Raw genomic sequence first — 27,318 nt, forward strand, 5'->3', positions numbered from 1 at the left:
AAGTCTCCTATAAAACATGATTTTAGATGAAAAAAACCACAAAAAATATAAATGGGAAGTCTCCTATAGCTGAGCATGTAAACATGGGCAATGTCTAGACACGGTGTGACAAAGCGCCATTGTATATTGTGACGATAGTGCAGTCGAAACAAACCAGTTCGAAAAACCACGGCAGCAGAAACACACGATCGATAACGCTAACAATGATGGACCCGAGCTCTCTTCTCCCTCGCGAAGAGATCGAGCGGCTCTTCTCTATCGAGTCTGCGCGAGAGAAGGCGGCTGCCGAGTATGCCAGGTCTCCCCTTGACGCAGAGGTACCCTTCTAACACCGCTATTCAAGCATGGCTTTCTGCAGCTCAATGGCCTCCTGAAAGAACATAGAACGGCCTTGCAACGCATGCTTGGCAGGCTAGCCATACGCACGCAAAGAGAAAAAACACAATCATTCATGCGTCCTGTATACACATAGTGCGTGTAGAGACAAAAGGCTAGCATTATTAGACATGATGCTAGCCCTTTGTGGCGTACTGGCGCCTGGATCTTAATTTTTGTCTATAACACTTGAATTCCCATGGCCGTTGTGTTTGGCTTTTCATAGTTTCAATTGCCTGTGTGTGTACCTGCATTGGCGAAGCTTTTGGCAATCTACCGTTGCTCCACAGCAACATTTACACCAATTTCAGAGGCGAGGTGAAGACAGCTTGGTCTAGAATAGGTCTTCAACATTGGCCAGTAAGATTCCATGTGCTATAGATAGAATGAAAAACTAGGTGCCATAGACGTGCTTACCTGTGGCTTTATGCTACGCAGGCAGCTCAATGTGCAGTGAAAATCATAGAAAGCATTTGCTAGAGCATGTCCGCAGGCACATGGGCAAAGAGAAAACGCCATGTAATCTTGAATTGTTCAGGATGCTTGCCACTTTGGCAAGACCTTACCTTGCTTCAGCTATGATTTTTCGTTTCTTACTTTTTCAATGATGCAGAACCTCACAAAATGGGGTGGAGTGCTCTTGGAGCTGGCTCAGTTCAGGCAAGGTCAACCAGCAATTGATATGGTGGAAGGTATCTTTTGTTTTCTGATGTACATACAGAGCAGATTTCAGTCCCACAAATAAGCGTACACTTTCCTTCATATTATTCTGAATATCTTTTATAGGACAGTGAGGACATTTCTGTTATTGGTATTTGTTGTTTTAGTACTTCACTTGACTAACATCATTCACTGCGCAGTCTAATATAAGAGGTATTGCTTGCAGAGGCAATTAAAAAGTTTGAGGAGGCCTTGCAATTGGATCCCAGAAACCATAATACACTTTGGTGCTTGGGCAATGCGTATTCTTCTGAAGGATTTCTCGTGAGCGACAGTGGTAGAGCTTACATTCTCTTTAGGCAGGCAACTCAATACTTCCAAAGGGCTTTAGATGAGGTAACCTTTAAGTAGTAAACAAGTGTTTTATGGGTTATTTGCTAACATGTGTAAGGATTTGCACCAATTTGTGAAGCAATTAACATTCAAACGAATTTGGGTGGATAATCTTAGTTGTATGTACGTAACTGCTTCGCTTTCAACATGTCTAATGATGACATGAGATACGAAGTTAGGAGCACCATGTGGAAGAGCTGAACAAATAAAAAGGTTCGTTATAACCAAACGTTTTGGCTTGCATGAAGTAGCTCAAATGGTTATGTGAAACAACAAGTTGATAGCACCATGTGGACTCAAGCAAACAAGAGTTGCATAACATTTCAATTTGCAAAGGTTGGTAGTTTAAATATGCAAATGAGCTTTGTGTTTGCCAAAAAAGGGCTAGATATTGCACAATGGTAAGAATAGATCAGTAATATGCACACACTCCCCACTACCTTTAAGTAGTGCAACTTGTGTAAAAAGACTCTAGATGAAGAGAGAGCCTTTGATATCATGATTCACCCATGAAGCAATCTATTGTTTTAGGTTAGAACCAAAGTAGATGGATTAACTGATGGAAGATTTACACATCATCTTAGAATAGTCGATGGCTATAGAGCATTGGTCAAATCTTCACACTAACAAGGTTCCAAAGTGATGGTCTAGTGGTTGAAACTTATAATCATGAGGTTGTGGGTTGAAGTCTTGCATCACTTGCTTGGACACCTATGTTCACATATTGTGTTTGTATAAGTTAAAGTTTTCATCTAGTTGAATGTGCAATTGGTCCTTCTCCTTGCTATTGAGGGTTGGTAGGGATAGATGTAGATACACAATATCTTTTAGCCAACACAAGCGCATAGTACAAAGGAAAAGTAGATAATGAGACAAAGATACAAAATTGGACATATTGTGACTCATGAGGAAATGGCTCATAGGAAATGGGGCCCACCATCCCTTGTGAGAAGAAAGTTGTGTATATTTGGAGCTCGCTTTTGTATGAGCTACTAAGCCATGTCAAGTAAACAACCTTTAAAAAAAAAAAGGAGATCCATTCATTAGGCGACTCGAAAGAAGATATCCACCACCTCTACTATCTTGGTAGGTCCTTGGGTAGTCCAATGTGACACTGATGACCCAATGCCTTGGTGTTGGGTGGGACCTTTTGGGTGAGGGCTGAGCCATCTCTTCACTCTCCTCAATCTCCCTTTTGGGCCCGAGGGGGGTGTTGAGCTACCAAAACTTGCATCTAAAGTATTATATTTTGTTTGGCTCATTAAACAGCCCCAAAAAGACATTTTTGCTTTTTGTACGACACATGGACTTTTTCACGCTCTAGCATGTTCTCTACTTTCATCCCTAATCCTGAGTTCACTCGGCTGCCACCTCTCCATCATCATCATGCCCTCATCATCTGCTGTCCACCCTAGCCATTGGCTGCGGTGTTGCCTTGGTGATCTTGCCATCAACTTTTGATGGTGCTGCTGTTGAGACACTTAAAATAGGGATTTATTGAACCCATAATTAACTCTTTAAGTGAGCCGCAAAGCACAAGCCTTGTGAGTGCAGCCGTTAATCCCCGATCATTCCTACATTATTCATCAGTTGGCGCCTGCTTTCCTCTTTCCCACTGCTTTCTACACTCCTACTGGCAGATACCTTAGTTCGTGGAGCCATTGGAGTGCTGCCATTGCTGCTCCCAACTTTACTACCGGCCAGGCGACCTGTCCAGCATCACTTTCAGCCTGCATTTACTGATCATGACCTGCTGCTATCATCCATGGGCCATCCAGCATGCGTTGCCTCATCCTGGAGCTGTGTCCTCAGCTAATTTAGGCCACCCAGCAGTCTGTGCCTCTCCTCCACCTGTCGCCCACCTATGAACCGTGTTTTGCACTTGAGGTTACGTCGAGACTGCTGCAGACTGTGTCTTGCAGCCTGCTTCCTAGCAGGCTGCCCTGCTACCATCTACTGCCATCAGCCTGATTTGGATAGGTTTCACACACTGATCTGCGTTTTCAGCTGCTGATCATTGTTAGAGACTGCTTGCTGTGTTTTGGGATCTGTTTGAGATATACCACACTCCCAGAGCTGTCATTGGTTTCTTTGATTTCTCTTCTAGGTCACATCATGAGTGGGGTGGGAGGTGGATCTTATGAAGAGAGGGGCTGTGTGTCACATCCTTGGACATCTAGGATTGGCACATACAACATTGGTGGTGACTGATCATGGGTCAGTTGGTGACAATCACTGGTCTCTCATTTGCAAGATTGCACATAGCATAACAGTTTAGACCAAATCTCTCTTTAGTATATGCTAGGCTTGAATCCACCCTAAAAGCTGCAAGAGTAGAAGGTCTTCACTGATGAGAATCGAACATATCCCCTATCCATAGAACAATGTAACACATACTCAAGGGAAGCCGCAAAGCAAATGGAGCATAGACATAGATATAAACATCAACATCATAACACAGTTTCTCATTCACTTTGACCAAATGCATAGTCAATAACCAATCTCCATTAGTATAACTTTTAAGAAATCAGATTAATGACTTCTGCTATTAGGAGAGCACATTATATGTTATGTCATATTGACCTGTTGAATCTGTAACAATGAAATCTTGTGATTACCACTTACCATGAAATTATCTTGTGAGGACGAATATCTTGATGAATGTTTGAAAGATTGTTTTTGTTAGCTTTTTGGGTACTAGGTGTTGTAAACTCTAATTATTAGAGGATGTATTTTGTTATCTATAGTTGATTTTAACATCAATGGCTGAAAAATTTTCCCTTTTTTTTTGAAAAAAACCAGGATCCAGACAATGCCCTTTATTTGAGAGCTCTTGAAATGTCATTGAGGGTAAGAAACAATATCATAATGTGGTCTCTTTATTTCATTAGATGTGTGGAAAGGAAGGTTAGGATTTCCGGATGATGTATGCTTGCAAGGATTGTTGTAATTCAATGTAGTGAGTTAAGTTCTTGTATTCTCTCATAGACTCAATTCTAAAATATGAAGGTGTTGCATCAAGGTTTTCATGTTTGTGATGTATTTGCTTCGGTATATATTTAGTGTGAAAGAAGAAAATTTAATTTTAAAATTCTAGGGAACATATTACAGTGTTGATAAAAATTTGGTTGTTAGAGGAAAGTTTTTCAAGATCCTTCTAGGAGGGAATTCATTTTGTTTCAAAGTCTCCACAATCACCCTTGAGATTGTGCATTTTTGTGTCTTTTACAACTATACATTCACTTTCAAGTACTAATCTATTAAGAATTTGAAGATTAACGCGTTGTGAAGCTAAAAGAGAGAAGGAAAAGAGAACACTGCCTTGGACCAACACACAAATGAAAACTCTAATCCACTACAAGACACAAGACACCTTAAAGCAAAGGAGATATAGAATAAGGCGAATGCTCATATACCAAAACTTACATACAGCTCCAAGACCTCTTTAGCTGAGAAACAGGGTATAGCATCATGACTTTTATGGCCAACTCTTCATGGCACCTAGTGTATAGAAGGTGTATCCACTTACGACTGTTCTTTGATGAACTTAATCACTCTCACACCAAGAGGATAACTCGTACGCATGAACAACACATTAGGAACAATAAACAACAAAAACACTTTCAACATTAGACATAATTGCACCTCTAAGTCTTCATCAAGGAATACCAAGCTTTTCACCCATAGTTAACCAACCAAAAGCATAAGTATTGCTTACTCTTGCAAGTTTTTAGCACGTAGGCAAGCATATCTCCAAGGAGCACCTTTGGAGAGACCTTCAATTGTCAATGCGTAAGGAATTATGCTCAACAAGTAGCCTGCACACCTTCGCGAGTGTTCTTAGTCTTTGCTGATCTTCGACAAACTCATGCTGGATTGAACTTCAAGATGGGACCTCATGAAGAGGAATTGGTCCCATAGCCTCCCGCCCCACCATAGCCAGGTGACCAACAACACGTGGACACCTCCAAAGAAAGAAGAGCCGCACTCAAGGAAAAAAGAAAATGGATGGTGGAGGAAGTAAGGAGAAGGTTGAATGCCAAACCGATACAAGTGCCACCCGTGCCTATTCCACCAAGCGAGGATACTGTCCCATCAAGCTTCCACGGTGATTTGGTGATTTGGGAACAACAGGAGACCTCCAGAAAGCCCATTGACTTGAACTTCTAGTTCCCTACTAACCTACGTAGGGTTTTATTGATCAAGGTGGTGGAAGAGGTAATCAACATCAAAAGTAGGCTCAAGGAAAAATGGCTGACAAAGAGAGAGCAAAACTCCACCCTTAGGGCACAGAGGATGCAAAAATTTGGTAGAACTAAATTTTTGAGGTTCTGAGATCAGTACGAAGCTATTAGTGCCAGCCTACATGAGGAAGGCACATATGTGACATAAATATAGACACTTGGGTGGCGTTCTGCAACACCCTCCCATTCGAGCGTAACAATCTGATATTCATGCCATACCCTCGAAGAATGGGAGTGGATTTTGACCCCAACGTCCACGGTTGGTACAACTTCCCTATGATCTATAACAAAAATTGTACCACACCGCGGAGGAGGCCATTGTGTTGAGCACCATTGGACAGATCCTTAGTTGTTTCCATCGGCGGATAACACTACCATCCTTCTTTCCATGATACTTCATCACCCTTTCTCTTGTCATCGACATTCTTGAGTGGTTGGGTAAGCTTGTATTGTTTTGTGATGTGTTGGGTGTACCATCCCTACTCATGTCTTTTGGGTCACTGTTACTTAATTGGTCGCCACCCCTAGAATTAACTTTCCACAAAAAAAAAAAGTTCAATGTGGCTCCATTTGGCTTTGTAAGGCTTGGTAGGCCATGAGGCAGTCAACGTTTGTCCAATGCCCTGTCCTCTCTGGGTTGACTAGTTGGTGCACCCTTTGTCCGATGCCCTGGCTACTTTGGGGTGGGACGCCTTGGGGTAAACATTGCATGCCTTTTCCTTTTAGGCTCAGTTTTGGGCTTGAGAGGGGGTGTCAAGCTAGAACACGCTTTACAGTTGATTAGCATTTTTAAACAGCCCCAAAATACGCTTAATGAAAAATGCAAATTTGATGCGCGGTTTGAGAGAGTTTTAGTGGTCCCCCAAAACCCTAATTTTTTTGGTGCACCCTTCAACATCTATAAATAGACAGGTTGCTTACTATTCAGCCCCATCCTTTTGTGTAGGTTTCTCACTCTATTGTGCAGATTTCAGCCATTAGCCACCTACCATTTGTTGTCCAACCATTACCGATTGCAGCCCATCACTATCCAGCCCTAGACGGCTTGTTTTCAGCCATTGCTCTACTGTTTGGAGGTCTCCATCTACTACATCATTGTAGCACTTGATCAGCCTGCGTTTTCAGCATTTGGTGCTAGGTGACAGGCTGCTGCCATCTCCCCCACCAGGTGATTGCTGTAGTACTTGCGTTTTTGCTATCCAACAGGCCATCTACATCAGCAAACACCTCTCTTATTGTTGCCTGACAGCTCTTTGCCTCAGCTGATCAGTTTTCAGCCTTCTCTAGTGGTACATCGCTACGTTTACCATATTTCAGCCTCTGATTGCTGTGTTTTGGTGACTAGGCTGCTGCCCTTCATTATTCAACACTCTCTCATCTCCGATTGGTGGTTACAACACTCAAGATTCGTCTCCCGTGGATGTCACTCTCCAACACTGCATTGCTCTGCCCTTGGGCATTCTGTACACTCTTACATTCATTTAAAGCATTCATTCACTTCAGAGTTTCTTCTCTTTGTGTTTGAGTTTTGAGTTTTTGTGTTTAGCGTTTTGTGTCCAAGGTTTGAGTTTTACTTGTCCTTGTCTGAGTCTGTGTGTTTCAGTCTTGGTCGTACACGGTGTGTTCCCTCAGTGCAAACCCTAGCACATCTTCACAATTTTTTGGAAAAATTCTGCCCAATGAAGGGAATTAATTGTTGCAAGTAAATACTTTGTTTATGAATGGGAGGGGCACATGGCAGAGGACTGTTCTAATAGCCAATGAGCTGATAGTGCTGAAAATAAAGGTGATCACAAGGTCTGTCATGGGGATATGTATTTTTATTGCTTAGCTCTGGCATAATTAAGTTGTGCACATGTGACATGCAAGCTAAATTTGGCATGGTGACAAGTCCAAAACCCAAGTTGGGCAATGGGGGACATTGACAAAAGTTGTTTCAAGTTATGCTAGATAGGTAGTTGTTTCATCATGCTAGATAGATACTTGTAGGTGCTTGGTGATAGTCTTGGTCTAGAGCATTAGATGGGCCTTGGAAAATGACAAACATTTAATGCTAGACTAAGGCTAATGAAAGTAAAAACAACTTTCAAGGGGATTCACACATTTAATGTGGATGGGTAGTGGCCAATTAATGGTCAAGGACAGGAATAATCAATTTCTAGTGATTAATTAATTGCTGGAAATTAAGTCTAGTGGCTGAATTTCACATTGGAAGGCTTGCCACTTGATAGCTAGGGAGAGAACGGGCCATGCAAACTAGAGGAAAGCTGCTTGGAGGCTGGCTGAGGCTGTGGAGGTCCATTTTGGGAGCTGTAGACTAGCATCAGTTGATTCCAGCTAGGAGGAAGCTGAACTAGGCCATTGGCAACCAGGAAGAGACCAGTTGGGATGAGGCGACAACATCTAGGCACTCTTAGGCAGGTGTTGATAGCAGGTTGAGGCTGATGACAACATTCTCTCTCCTCTAGGTATAGCATAGTACGGGGGAGTTTCGAAAACAGGGGAAAAGGAAATGGAAAAAACCAGAGTTTCGGAGTTTCGGCCAAATTTTGGAAACGGGGAAACGACGTTTTGGATTGTACACTAAAAAAAATACAGTATTATGTGGGTATGTAAATATATCAGTGCCTACAACATGTATCCAAATTTCATACAAAACTTTGATTCTTTATGTCATATGATTGAAATCATGATTCATTACACATTTTACTAGTCACGAGTCACAACTCACGAGTGAAGATTGAGGAGCCAAGACTGAGGACTCAATGGTTGAAACTTAAGACAGCTTAACACAATTAATACTCAATTTTCAAAACTTAAGGCAACAAAAAATGAATTAGAATTTATGACTCATGAATAATCTATGATCTAAAGAGCAGTGAAGAATGACATCTAGAACAATGGAACAAGAATCAAGATGCATAATAAGTGGGATCAAGAGACAATGATACATGTAACTATGTTATGTGAATAATCTATCAAAACTCCAAAGTCCAATGAGGCTATAAGTATCAATATCAATGAACAACTGGCAACTCTAGCCTGGACTCTGCACTGCTAAACTGACTTCTGTATATCACGAGTCATGACTCATGACTCATCCGAACTCTAAGGATCTGTGCACCATCCTCGTCCGACTCCGAGGACCCTGATCGAGAAGTTGATGAAGCAGCCTCAGCCTCATCCTCAGACTCTGGCTCTGACTCTGCTTGTGATGCACGACCACGTGTGGCCCTCACTCTAACCCTCCTCTATGCACGAGTCTCATGCACCGGTGTCGATAGCTCTTCATAGAGCATGGAGTAGATATCCCGCTCCTCCTGTGGTATCTGCGGAATGTCATGCACCTTCTCTATATCAATCTTGTCAACATTCACTTGTAAAGGTGAACGAGACAAAGATATATCATATGAGAGGAGATTCAATATGTTCAATGTTCATACATATCACAATTTACAATCCAACTTCCAAGCAAATTAGCAATGTCAAGTGTCAAGGACTCAAGGTTAAAAAGTTAATTATACATAATAAAATGCGACGCTGATACCAACGCAAATAGCGATGAGAGAAAATTTAGGGGTTGCTTTTTGTAGATGACTTAATACTGCTTGCAGAATCCCTCAACGTTAAATCGGTTGAATGAGTGGGCTACTAAGTGGGGAATAAGCTTCGGTCTATCCAAGTGCAATGTCATGGTATTCTTCGGGAACTTGCAATGTGTGAGAGATCGGCCACTCTACTTAGGGACCGAGCAGATCGAAGTTTGTGAGGTACACTTATCTTGCATCATCCTAGATAGTGAATTCTCAATCGAGACAATAATTCGGGGGAGGATTGAGAAAGGTCGCAAGACCCTTCTCGCCTACCAGGCCTTCCTCTCTTCCCGTTCGATCCCTGTGTGGACTAGACTCAATGTCTTCAAGGCGTGTGTGCTTTCGGTGCTTAAGTACGGAGCTGAGATTATGGGAGGACATCGTCAAACACTTCTTCAGCCATTGGAGACGCTAGCGGTTACAGGGATGAAGTGGATTTTTGGCAAGGGAGCTAAGTTGACAGCAGTCGGGGCAGCTATCTTGCATAAGGAATTTCATATCCCCCTCATTCTAGCGTTTTGTGGCGGGCAGCGTGCACGTGCTTTGGAAAAGTACCCGAGACTCAAGATGTGGATTCGAGAGCTTGCGAAACCACCGTCGTTTACTAGGAAAGTCCACAAATGGACTTGGATCTCCAGGACCAAGCATTGGTTGGAAAAGTATGTCCCTGAAGCACCTCTACTTGCTGTAAGACATCATATGTGGAAGAAATGGGAACGGAAACACGAGTGTTTGAGGCTTTCCTCTTATAATGAGAACAAGTTCAAATGCTCAAGGAACTACCTCTTTCGCGCGAACCTATCGGAGAATGTCAAGGCTTCAGAGGAACGGTTTTTGTGCCTGGCACGAGTCGGCAGTGTGAAGATGGCAAATAGCTATTGGCACTCTTGTCGATAAACCTATCCCTTGTGTAGCTCCCACAAAGTAGGAACCTCTTATGCACACATCCTGCTCACCTGTTTCGCGTTGACTGATGAACGTAATGGGCACATCTTGGGTATTATAAGCAAAGCTCGCGACCTTTTGTCTTGAGGGAGTACCTTAGAGAATGAAGCTGCGCTACTCCTTGGTGGGGAGGTTGGCGGGGTGTGTTTACCCAACTGGGTGAGCACTCGTCCACACTTGGGGAATGTTGTTCCGGGGCATTGCCTTGTAGCATCATTCCTCTTGGCGAGGCGATGCTAAGGTACTTGGGAGCATTGTATGCGTGATCCCTATTCTCAAAAGGATAGGGAAATGATGATACCCTCCCTTTGTGAACTTGTGCTCAAGCTCGTACTTGTACCAATGATGTCCCCGTCTCGCCCAAGCAAGCGAATGTTGTCGGGAGGCAGCGTTTACTTGGGTGTGACGGGACACCACCTTCAAGCTGACGCTCGACCTTGAGGTATGGTATCCCTTTAAGGGAATCCATTGGGATTGGCGGTTTTACTTGGTGAGAGTCTAGCACTACTTGGGCCCTTGAATCGGGGTGCTAGGTGCCTACCCACGCTCCGTCATTTGGATGGTAAGTGGAGTCTTCCAAGGATCTTAATCTTGAAGGAAGTAGCGAAATCATAAGCTAGTTGCACAGGGTTCTGCCTTTGAGCCTGATTAGCCACTCGACTCAAAAAACAAAAACAAAAGTCATCTTCATAAGAGTTCGATTCTTCCTTTTAGCAACATCATTTTTTTGAGGGGTCACTCTAATAGTGACTTGATGTGTAATGCCATGATCTAGCAAATATGTCTCAAAAGTATGAGACATGTACTCCCCCCCTCTATCCATGTGATGTGTCTGCACTTTTAAGCCAATTTCAGTCTCAAGCTTTGCAATAAGATGCATGAATATATCAGATTTTGCCTTTAGCCCATACAACCATGTATACTAAGAGTAGTCATCAATAAAAGTGGTAAAGTCGATCCCCAAGTGCACATGTCCTCATGGGACCACAAACATTAGAATGAATACGTTGCATTTTTTGGACAGCACGCACTACACCATCCTTTGGAAGGCAAACCTGTGCATCTTGCCCAAAATACATCCCTCACATGCATGAGGAGGTGGAGTCTCCATTGGAGGCAATGCATCTACCATATGCCACCTTTGAAGGGTCATCAAACTCCCAAAACTCATATGTCCAAAGAGTAGTAACTGCGAGAGCATCACGAGATTGTCTATCATAGGTATCCAACAAAAATAGACCCGTATACAGGGTGTTGGATAAGCGTGAGTGCATAATCCATCTCTCTGTCTTTGACAATGCATTTGTCATCCTCAAAGATGATGTAAAGCCATGCTTATTTAAAGTAGAGATATATAAGTTCTTTGTAATGCCATGCACAAGCAAGACATCTAGAAGCACGAAATTAAAACCATGTGTAGCAATAATAGCGACTGTCCCAATTCCACATACATCATAATTGCTGCTGTTCGCACATGTAACACGCTTTCGGTAGGGGCTAAATGCAAAGAGGTAGATAGACACTTCTTGGAAGTGATGGGTTTTGTTGCTCCATCGTCAAAATACCATGCTTGCTATGTTTTAGCAGCATTAAATGTTGAATCAGCCATCGAAGAATCGTAGCTGCTTGTGAGAAATGCATAGTCCTCGTCCACAAAGTTGGTTGAGGCATCACCATCAGTAGATTTGCCGGAGTCCTTTTTCTTCTCTTTGGGCAATCTCTTTTTGCATTCATCAATATAGTGACTGGGCTCCTTGCAATAATAACATTTGCTCTTTTTTAAGGCTTTTTTGTGTCTTGGATAGCCTTGTTTGATGGTTGTCTAGTATCACCCTTTTGTTGATTTTTTGCATTTTGCTTGGCTTCTCCTTTGCCTTTGAACTTGGAAAGCATAGCCACATCACCTAAAAGCAATTCAACATTTTTCCGAGTTTGTTCCTCTTGCAATAAGAGGCGTGTCAACCCCACAAATATAAGGGGCTACTGCCCTTGCATTTCAGCAGCATTAAATGTTGAATCAGCCTTTGAAAAATCATAACTGCATTATGAAACGCATAGTCCTCCTGTACAAAGTTGGTTGAGGAATCACCATAAATAGATTTGTTAGTTAATGTCTCTTTGACAGCCAAACCGGAGTCCTTTTTCTTCTCTTTGGCCAATCTCTTTGCAATAGAGTGACCGGGCTCCTTGCAAAAATGACATTCGCTCTTCTTTTTAGACTTTTTTGTGTCTTGGATAGCCTTGTTTGATGGCTGTCTAGCATCACCCTTTTGTTGATTTTTTGCATTTTGCCTAATTTCTTCTTTGCCTTTGAACTTGGAAAGCATAGCCACATCACGTGAATGCAATTCAACATTTTTCCAAGTTTGTTCCTCTTGCAACAAGAGGCCTTTCAACCCCACAAATATATGCCTGCCCAGCCCCTCCTTCAAAGACAATGTCAAAGAGGCATGGAAACCAAGATACAACTCTGAAAGAGAGTTTATTTTGATGTTTACCAATTCAACATCTTGAATGACCTCATCAACATTGAGCAGTTGTCGTTGACACAAATTTTGTACGTGAGTAAGGTGATTTGTCATGCTATCACCCTCATCCATGTTTGCATTGGCCAACTCTTTGCAAAGATAAGATATCCTAGCCTCATTACATGTTGCAAACATATGCTCAAGTACATCCCATGCTGATTTTGAGGTCCTACAAGACCAAATGTGTAGAATAATTGCCTTGGGAGTCACCAACTTGGTGGCTGGAGGTGGTAGTGCAGAGGATGAGCAGACAATGGCGATCGGTGCAATAGGGGCAATGCGATAGGGAGTAGGAAGTGGCAACGTGAGAGGGAGCCCTGCAGTAGGCGGGGTAGAGCTGTCAGAGGTACTGGTGCGCAGGTGGTAGCGACCAGGGTGGTGGTGGCTTAGGCAGTGAGTAGAAAGCAGCGGCGAGCAAGGAGCAGCCGGCGGAACAGTTCAACAGCAGATGTGGCGGCGACAATTGTAGGCGTGAGAGGGCAGAGCTGCTTGGGCGTGGGTGTTGCAATCAGGGCAGCGCTGGTGGCAGCGGACAGAGGGGCGATGGCGGTTGGGTGGCGGAATTGGCCGGTAGGGCTAAGCAGGCACAACAAAGGCAGTTGGGTTAGGTGACACCGGGGGACTGAGCACTGTTGTACAGCAGCTGAGCTTTGGGCAGCTGTGTTCTTCCTCCAACGAACCAAGGCTGATGGGGGCAGGACCTCAGGCTGAGCAGCACTGGCAGCGGGGGCTGATTTGATACCAAATGTGAGAAAATCAAAATCAGATATGGAGAAAGAGACGAGACAGTGTTAGTGAGTGAGCTGAAGCCAAAGAGTAGTGTACTTACTGAATTGAAAAGATAGAGTGAAGGTACAACCTAAGTTAGGTCAAGGGTTGACATAACCAGCCCTCCACCAATTAACTAGAGTTCAGCTAACAAACTCTAGTCCCTAGTGTCACTACTTTTAAATGTGAAGACACTAGTTACACACACACACACACACACACACACACACACACACACACAAGTGACACTAAAGTGTCCGCACCACATGAATTACATGGGCATTGCTTAGAATTGATAAATTCTAACACATATGGTGTCGTAGTACCGGCCTATGGCTAGGATGCATCGATATAATTATATTGTGATGCAATGCCTGAGAACACGTGCAATGAGAGGCATACTTACAATCATATACAAGAGAGAAAATGCGCAACAATGCTACATGCACTAAGTGTACATGAGAGTGCATCTATGACCTCCCAAAGGACGCATGAGTGCCAGACACTACCCATGCCTCCAAACCCAATGGAAATTGAAAAAACTCCTGGATCAGCTCACATGTGGAGATGTGCTAGAAGCCTTAAACCTAGCAGTGTAATTTCATTGATGTGTATATAAATGTCACAGATTTGGCAATATCACGATATGGTTTATTGTGAAGCTGGTTATTCAGAGCTCTCAGTATGTCAAGACTGATGTATCCAAATATTTTTGTGAATCTGGCATACAGTTGTCATTGCATTATTGAAATTCAATGTTATGTCTTAGTATATGGTGTCTGTAACTTAATTGTTTTTCTTGGTGCTATGTGATACTTCAGGCACCTTCTTTGTTCCATGAAATGCGGAAGCAGCAGCAGGGGGCTCCTGGCTTGGGAATGAAGTCCTCGAATGCTGCCACTTCAAAGGTAAATATCAAAGCTTTTAACATGCAGCATACATTTCTGTTCATTTTTTCTGTGTGCCAATTTTGGAAGTTTGAAGATTACCCTTGACCCGCTGGAAATTTGTGTTAGTTTCTGTGAGCAACAAATGGTTCAGCTAACATTGAAAATACCTGGGTCTTGGATCCTGGGAAAATGATGACTTCAATTAAACTCTACATGGACATTCAATTTACAATGTAGCCTGTTTATTCAACTACCTCCTCTTTGTCTTTTACTTGTACCTGGTTAACCTCCTTAAGAGTATATTTTGAGAACTACTTTTTCTTCCTCAATGCTCTGATATCATCTCTAGCTCTGGTCCTGTTAGTTCTGCTCATGTATGTTCCCTCTGATGTATTATGTGTTGCTATTCCAGGGAGGAAAGAAGAAGCTATTGAGTGATCTGAAGTATGATTTCTTTGGATGGGTATTTGTTGCTTTGGGAGTTGCAGCATGGGTTGCCATGGCCAAAGCAGGGCTGCCACCTCCTCCCCGTATTAGATGACAGTTGTGCAAAATCTATGCTTTGGTTTATCCATTGGAAGCGAGTCACAGATGTCTTAAGAGGCACTATTCTTATGTCCTTCCTAGAAGGAGTTGGTATACTCTATGGCTTCATGGGCATAATCTGGCCTCCCATGAACACAGAACTGGCATCATCCCCCAAACAGAAATTATGTTCTGTATACATGGGAGCTTGTTGACATGAAGTACAAGCCTGTGGTATCATGTGGCATTACATAGTTTGATTTGTTGCTTTCTGAAACAATCAGCAGCAACAGTGAGCAGCTAAAGCATGATGGGCCGTCCCCTTCTTAGGTTTTAGGGGAGTTGGCTTTGTATGGTACACAAGAAAGACTTACAGACAGGGTCTCTATTCTTGGACGATTCTGGACCAGTGATGTTTTGAGCAATTTCACATAGATATCCATAAGCAATTGGTCCGTTGAAGGATTGCTCTGTTTTGTTTCCAATTTGTTTTTGCAATGGACTCTGCTGATGGAGCTCTAATTTGGCTATTTCTGTGTAGTAGGATTGCATGGATAATCAAGATCATTGTACTTTTGTTGGTTAGGCCTTTGTTGGCTACATGCGTTTGGCAATTCAAATCACCTGGCCGTGACATTATTATGATATCTAATACATTTTGTTTCAAGTTGTGGCTGTGTATTATATTGATGCCTAGCAAAATAGATATATTGGATTTTATTGTGCATTTAATCTTTGTCCTGTACAGTTATAATTCATCCTGCATCACTTGAACCGTGAGCTTACAGTTCGTGAGTACATTGGCCTTTATCAACCTTTGGGTAGAGGGGCTGATGCAGTGGCACCAAACTTCAACCCTGTTGGAAAATTTCTCTGCTTGATCTTCTCCTTCTGCTGCTACCCCGAGGGTCATAGAGATGAACAGAAGATGCATTGTTCTTTGCCTGAATCTATGAAGCCTAACACAGACCTGCTTTGTACAAAATTAGAAGAATGATAAAACCAGAGTTCTTAGCAACCAATCACAAGTTGTAAAAGTGTCCAACTGTTTTTTTTTGGGGACCTCTGGGGGCGGACCGCAACTATATTGACACCTGTACCCTACACAATCTGATCAGGGTCAAAGAACTTGTCTGTCTGGTTTGACATATTTATGAGAGGGCATGAGATTTCATTGTAGCATTTCTTGTTGCAGGAAATGCAAAGAAATATACTGAGAAAAAGCTATTGACATGCACTTATGCTTGTACTACTGAATATAGGACGTTATTTGGGATAAAAATAACAAAAATGTGCTCATTTTGTTGCCAATTGTTGTGAAACAAAAAAATTACAAAAGCTTGCTTTACCCTAAGAGTAGGTGAAGTGAGCTTTTGTGTAGCAAGTTTCACGAGGAATGGTGATTGCTTGGTAGTCGTTGAAAGTATAAAAACATTCCATAGAATGTACATGAAGTTGTAGAGTCGAGGAAGGGAAACTACAGCACTCCTAAGATTTCTTGGTAGATTGCACTACATGTAACAAGTAGTATTCGCAAATAGTTTTCCTAAAGCGGTGAAAAACCTGTCAATGAAAGATATAAGAGGTAAAATGCATGTATTTGAAGGTTTATACACTAAAGACTCTTCAAATCTTGAATATGCTTTCACCTCTTAACTTTATTGAAGCTACTAGAGAGAGGTGCCTTGTTTTGTGGCTTCGACATCGTCTGCATCATGCATTGGTGCCAAATGGACATTGTTGGATCGCCTTTGTAGGGAGTGCTTCGTTTGGGTGGAGCAACTAGACCTACTAGCCTTTCTTTGGAATCTTTTGCTAGAAATCTCAGATAATGCCTTGTTTGAAGTAAATTTGTTGGGGCTTGTTACTTGATTAAGAAATGGTAACAAGGGCTACGAGAATGATCTTGATGAAAATGGTAAGCATGATGGAGGAAGCCAAAAGAGCTTAGACTTGTGACATTGAACGCTATAGGCATCGACAGAGAGGTCAAGAGAAGCCTTCTTTGGCAATGGGTCAAGCGACATTGGTTGGATGTTGCACTAATTTGGGAGCACAAATGGCGAAGTAGAAGTGGGAAGAACTTTATTCATGGATCATATAGATGCTTCTATAGTGGCATGGAAGGGAAAGAACTAGGTTGTTTAACACTGATAAAGGAGTGATAGCCAAAGCTCTTACAAAACTCAGAACAAGGCAAGTGGCATGCAATCTTGATTGAATGGATGGTGGCCTCGTTGATAATAATGCTTATGCTTTCAATGATGCCAAATCTAGAGAATCGATCTTGAAGCAGCTGTGGCCCCCAAGATCAAGGAGAACCTCATTGGAGAAGACTTCAATATGGTGGTCAATGAATGGGATGCCTATTTGGATGCAATTCTTTTAGGAGGCAAGGAATGGGAGGCATGGATAGAACTAGAAGAACACACTTGAGTTGGTGGACTTGTACTCCCATGTTGAGGAGAGTCAAATGTCCTACAATTCTCTCAGTAACTTTGATTATTGGGTTAACGTAAACCGTTGGCATGCCTCCGACGAGGAGATTGGCTCCTAGCCTCGGTTAGCATCAATATAGATTGTAAATGTATTATCTCTGATGGTTGACTCTTAGAGACATGGAAATATGTCAAGTGGTAGGACAAAAAAGGTAGCTGGTGGCCAACAAGAGACATTACTTGCAAATTTGCTTTTGACTATGTTGCAAGGAGAAATACAAAAGCTAGATGGGGAGATGCAATTTGACAAGAATGGAGCTTGGAGCAACTTCATCCTTACCTTGCAATAATGCATCCAATCACAAGGGATGTAGCTATGCAAGAAGGAAAGAAAGGAGCTAACATGGGCAGAAGAAGTCATATGCAACATTGTTGAGTAATAGGAAAGAGGCAAATCTCGAAGCAAGAGCAGTGTATACTGAAGAAGACGCAATTAATAAGGCATGTTGCCATGGTAAGAGAAATGGAAAAAATGAGTCTACTTTTCAACAAATGCATGGTCGAGGACCTGCAATGTATGTCCAAAGAGTTCGTTGATAGGTTAAAAGAGAAAAGAGACAACGAGAACATGAGAGCATTGCAGAGGGATAATGGTTCTTGGATCGCCAATTCGATAGAGGTGGCCAACCTATGATGGGAGTTTTATGCCAAATTTTATCAAACAAAGGGATCCTCAGATCCGTAGGCACTGGCGTAGATACTTGGGTTTATAGAAAAGGAGGTACTTAAGACATGATGACAAGATTGTAGGACATAGTAGGTGTGATGGGAGGATTGAGAGTCATCCTCTTTCAATAATAAACTAGTCCATCCTCAAATAAATTATTCGTAGTATCATCCCCTTTCAGTAGTAGCAAGGTTGAAACAAACTTGTCCATCCTCTATTCAAAATATGTCTCCAAATTCAATATTAATAAATGTGCCATCCATGTTGCAAGAATGGGTGGCATCTATTTCTTGAGACTCTCATAATGTGATAGACGATGTCATCACACACTTTTCTTGAAGAATATCATAGACTTAGATGATTTCTCAAAAGTGAGGGTTCATTCTCATGCACAAACTGACTAGCATGATTTCTTGAAAGTGAGGGTTCATTCTCATGCACAAACTGACTAGCATGATTTTTCCAAATAAGTGAGGGTTTATTTGTCATGTACAAAAAGTATCACAAATATCTTTGATGTAAGGCTGCTTGTTAGCTTCCTTACGCCATTCTTTGGAGTCTCCTTGGGTCTATCCCATAATTTCTTGGACTTTGATACCTAAGACAAAGCAACTATATTTTTTTGAGGTTGAACTCCTTTTCCTACTACCCTATCCCCTCCACCACTCCACCATACATATGGGCCCAAACATAGGCACATGCCCATGTGATGAAAACAATGTTCCAGTAAGTTAATATAGAAGTGGCGATGCCAAAGTGATGAAGATTGTTAAGACTATACTAGAAACAATTGGAAATAGACATGCAAGACTCATGGAGGTCACCCACTTGCACTTGACCATTTGATGCATGGATTACTTGAAGAAGGTATGCAGTTGAAATGTAAAACAACCAAGTCAACATGAGTTTTTGAGCTCATAATAACCATAGTATCTATAATGCCCATTAATGGATCTAGGCAAAGATAGCAACTTGTGAAAAATAATAAATAGATTTTCCAAAACCAAAAATCTTGCCTAAGGAAGAGGTAGAAAATTAGCCTTTGTGTCATCAAAGTAGCCAAATGATGAAGAAGGTGATAGGATCTGTGGCATTCCCATAGAGGGATTCCATGTGTTCTTGATGTGTCCCACAATGTCTACATCTAACATCAATGATGGTTTGGTGCTCTAGTGGTTCTTAATATGACCCCAAGCAAACATAGAAAAGAAACAACTATTCTTTTAACTGCGTTTTTCTCTTCAAAGTGGTTTTTATTATCTACTTCTACCAACTGGGGGCCTATTCATATAGCATAGTGCATTTACATGTTGCTGCATCCATGGAGTTAGGATGTAGGGCAATGTAGCCTTTATGTAGGGATTAAATTTAGATAGAATAGTGTTTGATGCTATCACATCTCAATCAAGCATAACTATGCATCCAAAAATAAAAATTTCTCAAAGGTGCAAGATATGCTTACAATTCTTCCCCATATTGCCTATTTCATAGACCTTCATTTGCAAAGGAAGCGTGAATCCTTCTTTGTGAATAATATCCTATACCAATCCTAGTCTCATCCCATTTAGATTTATGGTATCAATGGCCCTCATATATTGTTGAATTCAATGGATCATGTGCTATGCTAATATTAGAGGCAAGATTGCTTGTGCTAAAGATAAATAATGATTAAGGGGAAAACAACTAAAGATGGGTTGGATTTTGAGATTAGCTTAATTAAAGGAATTATTAACAAATATATGAATATGACAATGCCATGTGTGATCAAATGTGATGTTTGACTCTTAGCCCAATTCCATCAATATTTTTCTATTTCTAGCAAAAAGGTGGCAAAGCGTCTTTAAATTTATGTCATCATGGCATTTAAAGGCAAACACTTTATACTTGATGTGAGTTTTTTCACCTCCATTTTTTAAACTTCAACACCTTTGATTTGAATTTTCAAAAGTGCTATACTTTCTAATTACCTATAAAGTTTGAAAAGTAGAAAATTTCACCTTGCTCTAGGGGTTGCATTTAATTATTTTGTTGATATGTACATCTCCTTATTGCACTCTTTTAGCACCTTAGTTCTAACTTCATTCCTTTGGCACCCCAATTCTATGGCTATCTTTAGGCGACCATCTAAGCTCTCTATAGGCATGTGTATGTTACAACATCTAAGAACCTAGTGGCTTCACTAGATAACCATGCTTTCCTCTTGGAAAGATCCTCATAACATGAAAAAACAAAAGATAGAAATTATGGAGTTTCATTAGAAAGGATAGATTGTAGGGGCAAACTATACGATAGAAAATGTATGTGATCATTCAACACATATACTCTACAAACAATCTTCACATATTGTTTTCCATGAAGTTGTCATTTTCACCTTATTATGAGGCTACAATCGTATTTTCTATTTACATGATTGGTATAGTCAATGAAAATATAGACTCATTGTAAGAAAATTATGAAGATCCATAAGTATGGTATGGTTGATGAAGTCTCTTACAAGTACCTTTAATGTCATGTGTGTAGAATTTGGAAATCTCATTTATCCTAATTATCATCCATCCTTCTTTAATCCAAAATATAGTAAGAAAAACTTTGCAACCTACGCTGTTTCAACAAATGCTCATGCATATGGAAGGTTGGAAGAGCTACTTTCGCTTGATTAATTTGCTTGTTGATTGCGATACACTTGATGATTGCATTTTCTAAACCTTCAAGTTAAAGATTATGAAAGATATTCAAAAATTCAATGAAAATTGGGACAATATCAAAGAGGCTTAGATTTTGTTGGTTCATCATAGTATAAACTCTTGGAACAACATTTGAATCAATTGAGAAATTTCACAAGGGTGATCTTTTTCTTTACAAGCTTGTGAGGACTTCATCATGTTGTCATATAACATACCAACAAAAATAATTCATCTTGGTTTGCAATATGGAGATGGAAGCAGATTAAGTGTGCATTGATGCCTATCCTTGTGAATGATGAGGAGTCAAAGCATTTGTTAGTAAATAGGTAATTGAAGGTTGCGAATGTAAGAGAACTTGTTCAAATTTTGTAGAGACACTGATAGACATGAAGCCTTGAATTTTATCAAAAGTGAATTCATAAGAAGAAGGGTAGAAAAAGCATTTAAATGTGATAAGCTACTTCAATGAGCCATTATCAATTTTTCAAAGTGATAAAGTTTTGTTAGAAAGGATAGATTGTAGGAGCAAATTATAAGATAGAAAATGTATGTGATCATTCAACACATATACTCTACAAACAATCTTCACATATTGTTTCCCATATGAAGTTGTTGTTTTCACCTTATTATGAGGCTACAATCGTATTTTCTACTTACGTGATTGGTATAGTCAATGAAAATATAGACTCAATGTAAGAAAAGTATGAAGATCCATAAGTATGGTATGGTTGATGAAGTCTCTTACAAGTACCTTTAATGTCATGCATGTAGAATTTGGAAATCTCATTTATCCTAACTATCATCCATCCTTTTTTTAATCCAAATATATTAAGAAAAATTTTGCAACCTACGTTGTTTCAACAAATGCTCATGCATATGGAAGGTCGGAAGAGCTACTTTTGCTTGATTAATTTTCTTGTTGATTGGGATACACCTGATGATTGAATCGTCTAAACCTTCAAGTTAAAGATTATGAAAGATATTCAAAAATTCAATGAAAATTGGGAGAATATCAAAGAGTCTTAGATTTTGTTGGTTCATCATAGTATAAACCCTTGGAACAACATTTGAATCAATTGAGAAATTTCACAAGGGTGATCTTTTTCTTTACAAGCTTGTGAGGACTTCATCATGTTGTCATATAACATACCAAGACAAATAATTCATCTCGGTTTGCAATATGGAGATTGAAGAAGATTAAGTGTGCATTGATGCCTATCCTTGTGGATGATGAGGAGTCAAAGCATTTGTTAGTAAATAGGTAATTGAAGGTAGCAAATGTAAGAAAATCTGTTCAAATTTTGTAGAGACACTGATAGACATGAAGCCTTGAATTTTATCAAAAGTGAATTGATTAGAAGAAGGGTAGAAAAAGCATATAAATGTGATAAGTTAATTCAATGAGCCATTATACAATTTTCAAAGTGATAAATACATTTTCCTTCAATTTTCAACTTTCAAATACAAAATCCACTTTTCCATTATGTCATAGGGTTTATGGTTTAGGGTATGAACACTTTACATTTTACCAATTAAACTCACCATACTCACAAGATGTACATAGTTTGAAAAATCAACTAAAATATATTTATTTTAGTAGTGATGTGTGTGAAGTCTCCTATGATTGGGACGAGATTTGATGAGCATTCAAATGTCAATTTTTTTTTGTCAAGTTCATCTAGTTATCTGTTTACATTATTGTGGCATTATGTGGGCAATTCTATCCTTTTGTGTTATTTCTATCGTTTGATCAATGGATAGTTGGATGAGAATATTATGTCTTTGTTGTTCACTCATGGGGTTTGAGGACTCATAAGTAGAATTTTTAGTCTGATCTACTACTAAGCACGTCAATAGAGTTTCAAGCTCCCAATAGCTAGATAAAAACTCTTCACTCTTCTTGTGAGACCAAGTTCTCATGTGGTCTTGTGTTGCGTGTGCTTCTTTTCTTTCAATCCTTAAGGCTTGTCAAATCTTCCTTGGTCTCTCAATCCTATCTCTTTAAGTTCTTGTTGTTTGGCTTTGTCTCCTCAAATTCTTGATCATGTGTCCTTCTTCTTGCTTGTGCACTAGGTACAATTTTCCTTGGACTTCCTTTCATTATTGTTAATACTATTTAAAGATGGCTAAAGTCAAAGACATTTTTGAAAAGCAAAGGTGCAAGTGCCATCAATATTATTGGATGAATTATTATCTTTGGAGCACTTTAGTGTACTATTTTTGGGTACTTGGATTATTCTTGTACTTCATGGGCATCAGATTATCATGGTTGCATTATTTTATGAGAGTTGGACTCACTACTCCCATGCACATTGTATCATCATCCAAAATTGTATTCGTTGCACCCACAACTGTTGTGTAGGTTATACACATGAATTTGCAATCAGAATAGTGTAGGCTAGATGTAGTATTGATGTAGAGGATTGGGCTAAATTAGATTACCTATGTAAGTCCACCATCATATTATCCCTCTCTAAGAAGGTGTTCTATAATGTTGTCTCTGATGGGCAGTTCATACGAGACTTATGGGATAAGATTCACAATGTCTATGACAATCAAAGCCCTACATGGTGGTGGATGGGAAGGAGTGATGACATCAGATTGTGTTTCTTGGGTTGTGAAATCATCTTGGAGCCTTCAAGCTTTTGGACTACAATGCAAGAAGGTAAATTGGTGATGAGTTCACTACACCTCAAAGCTAGTCTTATGTTTTTGCTTTCTTGGGATAGAGAGAAGGATGCATGGTTGGTTAGAGTAGAGTATCAAGAGACAAGGTGAGATTGTTGCGAAATCAAGTTGTAGCTTCTAGAATAATACAAGTCTGTCTAATGTCCCACTGACTATTGTATGTTTAGGCCAACATTTTAGTTCCATTGTTGCCTTGACAAAGAATAGTGCAACCATCGAGGTTCTCATACTCCTATTGTGTGATGGATAGGAGGCTTGTCTATGAGTGTGGATGCAGTTGATGGGGTATCGATCATTCGTGCTTGATGACTAGCATACTTCGAAACACATGAGGCTAGGTTAGGAAGGCCAAATAAGAAGAAATCAATTTGTTGGATTGAGATTGAAGAGATTGGATTTGTTAGAGTAGGAGAATATACAAAACATAAACCTAGAAATATGAAAACAATCCCCCTCACCACCCCCCCCCCCCCCCCCCCCCCCCAACACAAACCTCAAACTCTTCTTGTTGGACATCTTGTGTGGCAACGTTCGGTGGTACATCTTGATTGCCTCTGTCATTGGTTGCATATGTGCTCATGATTGAAATCTGATCAAATGTATAACTTGCAATTGTGTCCATCTTGTGAAGCTTTAGGGTTGTCGAAGGGTGGCAAAAAGAAGGGTATGAAGAAGTTATAGAAGAAGAAGGGAATAGAGAGAAGGTAGCAAAGAAGAAAAAAGAGGATAAAGAAACAAGAAGAAGAAGGTAAGAAAAGAAGGAGGTGTAAAATTTGAAGAAAAGAAAAAAAGGAAAAAGTAGAACTAGAAGAAGAAGAAGAAGAAGAAGAAAAAGAAAGATGAAGAAGAGGTAAAGAAGGAGAGATGGTGTAGGAGGTCAAGAAGAAGAAGGTAAGAAAAGGAATAGAAAGGAAGAAGAAGAAGAAAAAGAAGAAGAAGAAGAAGAAAAGAAGAGAGGTCACACACACACACACATGCAGCACAGGCGCAGGCCACACGCACATGCATACGCGCACGCACACGCACATGCGCGCGCGCGCGCGCGCGCGCGCGCGCACACACACACACACACACACACACACACACACACACACACACACACACACACACACACACACACACACACACACACACACACACACACACACACACACACACACACACACACACACACACACACACACACACACACACACACACACACACACACACACACACACACACACACACACACACACACAAAATTGGTAGGATTTTTGGTAGCAACACTATTTGTTTAGACTCCTTTAGACACACATTGAGCACATTCACAGAGAACCTCACACACACACACAAAAACACCCACACACAAGCACAAAAACACACAAACACATGCACACAAAACACGTTTATCATACATAGACACACACACATAAGTGCACACACAAAAAACTCACCCCACTCAAAAACACATGTTACCTTTGCACACATATATCCTCTTACTTCCATACATACTTAAGGTGTCAAACCCACACACTCACACTTACACCCCCCCACCTATCCTCACACTTAAGTGCGCGCGCGCGCGCACACACACACACACACACACACACACACACACACACACACACACATCTCCCCCCCATGTTATTCACCCCCACACATGCATCCCTTCACATAGCACATCTCACATGCTCTAGTCACATAGGCCTAATTATGTTAGGCACATAGGTTTATATAGATGATCACATATGTACGCAAGTTAGTCGCACGGAAAGTAGGCTAATCATGTGGGTTGTAGATGCTTAGGTTCCATTAGTCACATAGGGGTATCTTCACATGTAAATGTTTAGTTTACTCACTATTAGTTGCACACTAGGACTTGCACTTTACCACTTGCACCTAGCACTTGTGCCACCTCATTGCTTGCACACCTAGGATTTGCACCACCTTAGCTCACACCTAGCATTTGCATTACCTATGATTTGCACCCACCTAGGACTTGCACCACCTCTCACTCACACCACCTAAGACTTGCACCACCTCGCACTTGCAACACCTAGGACCAGGACTTGCACCACCTAGGATTTACACCACCTAGAACTTGCATTACCTCACTGCTTGCACACCTAGGATTTGCCCCACCTCGTGTTTGCACCACCTAGCACTTGCACCACTTAATACTTGCACCACCTCACCACTTGCATAACCTAGTACTCAAACTACCTCATCTTAGGCCAAGTGGCAAGGCAACAAGCTAGCTAGTCACCATCCCTTGACTTTACAGTTGACACTTTTGCTCCTTTGAGGATATCATGTACTATGGTTGAATTTGACTGCCACCTATCTTATACCTATGATGCTAGGTGGTCTCATAAAAATGTAACTCACGCATTGTGACCAAATTGTCCACAAGATTGGTGGCCCTCCCTAATTGCTAGAGCTCCCAAGAGAACACAAGAAGATAGGGAAAGAAATGCAAGAAAACATTTGTCTCACCAACAAACATGCTTTTAATCTTCTTATGAAACCACACAAAGAAAACAAAAACCAAGGAAAAAGATATTCATGCAACATCATAGATTGCATCTCCCATAGTAGCACTCTTAATGAAACACATCATATACAAAGAAGAAGAACTCATATACATCACTTTATGAATGGAATCAATCATATAGTATCACAATATCTCTCTCATATTTAATGTTTTGTGTCAAAATTTGGCTATCTTCCTCTCAAGATCTCTCACACACACACTTTCATTCAATGATACATTGAGATACAATAAAATTAGACTCCATAATCCTCATTTAGTTGTTGAGGCACCCTCCAAGAGGTATGACTGATCTGAAAAGGTATTAGAGCCAATACAATGACTCCTGATCATGAAATACTACACTATTACTCCTAGCATTGAGCTTCAGGCTTCAACTCTTAATATCTTCGCTTGAATAGCTAATATGAGCTTGTATTCTCCTCTTTCCAAATTAGGAAAACATCCCCAAGCTAAAAACCCATTAATTAGAACATATACAAAGGCTTACACGAGCAATACACTGAAGCTCAACAAAAGGTATAGAAGGTCAACATAACTTAATAAAATCCACGTAGTCCAAACAGAACCCATACTAATCCATCAAAATACATCCAAAATATCTTCAATCACAAGCCAAAATATCCATTTACAACCACAAAGCTCAATCAAAATGAAAAATAGAGTTCAACATAGATAAATAGAACACATCAAAACCAAAATAATCACTCAATAGAACACATAAGCTCACCAAAAAACAATAAAAAACCTCAAAGAGCTACCAAATGATCTTCAATCTAGACTAACACTCCCTAAATCACTCTCAAAAGATATAAAACTTATAAAATCATGCAAAATAAGCAAGTTAGCTCCCATAGAATAACAAAAAATAGCTAAAAATACAATCAAATAAGCACACAACCTATCCCCACACTTAGTACGGGGGCATCCTTTTGCGACATTGGAAAGATCAAGAAAAACGTCAACTTATCTTATAGCTAATCACCTTGCATTCACTTCACCAACATCAACTTGAACACAACAATGACTTCAACCAAATCTTCAAAATAACTTCCGTCTTAAGATAGAAATGGAAGGAAAACATTTAAGTCCATGAACCATTTAATTAGTAACCAAATATATCCACACAAACTAGTAAATAACATAAGAGATTTTGGAGCATGTCCATATTCTATAAGAAAATGGAGAGATCTTCATCTTGAATCTCCATTTGCATGACCATCTTCAATAGCTTCAATAGCACATACACTTTGACAAAGATAACACACATACACAATACATCCACATATACACATATATAGTTACACACTGAAACATGTTGGCGTCT

At 40.5% G+C, this 27,318-nt stretch overlaps 1 protein-coding gene across 1 annotated transcript; it reads left to right on the forward strand.

The window, feature by feature from the left end:
- Nucleotides 1-106: 106 nt before the first annotated feature.
- Nucleotides 107-15,591, forward strand: LOC148035949 (mitochondrial import receptor subunit TOM20-3-like). The gene is made up of 6 exons (XM_087677935.1): nucleotides 107-317; nucleotides 989-1,067; nucleotides 1,262-1,431; nucleotides 4,231-4,278; nucleotides 14,328-14,414; nucleotides 14,809-15,591. Exons 1-6 carry the CDS (start codon nucleotides 204-206, stop codon nucleotides 14,935-14,937), a joined length of 627 nt encoding a protein of 208 aa, XP_087534061.1. The 5' UTR covers nucleotides 107-203; the 3' UTR covers nucleotides 14,938-15,591.
- The last annotated feature ends 11,727 nt before the right edge of the window (nucleotides 15,592-27,318 follow it).

Source organism: Lygodium microphyllum, chromosome 5 (genome assembly GCF_053477565.2).
Source record: "Lygodium microphyllum isolate KBCC chromosome 5, Lygodium_microphyllum_v1.1.10, whole genome shotgun sequence".
Lineage (NCBI taxonomy): Eukaryota > Viridiplantae > Streptophyta > Polypodiopsida > Schizaeales > Lygodiaceae > Lygodium > Lygodium microphyllum.

Coding starts and splice junctions, on each gene's coding strand:
- LOC148035949 (XM_087677935.1), top strand. CDS start 204: ATGATGGACCCGAGCTCTCTTCTCCCTCGCGAAGAGATCGAGCGGCTC. Junction 1,068..1,261: donor AGCAATTGATATGGTGGAAG/GTATCTTTTGTT, acceptor TATTGCTTGCAG/AGGCAATTAAAAAGTTTGAG. Junction 14,415..14,808: donor CGAATGCTGCCACTTCAAAG/GTAAATATCAAA, acceptor TTGCTATTCCAG/GGAGGAAAGAAGAAGCTATT.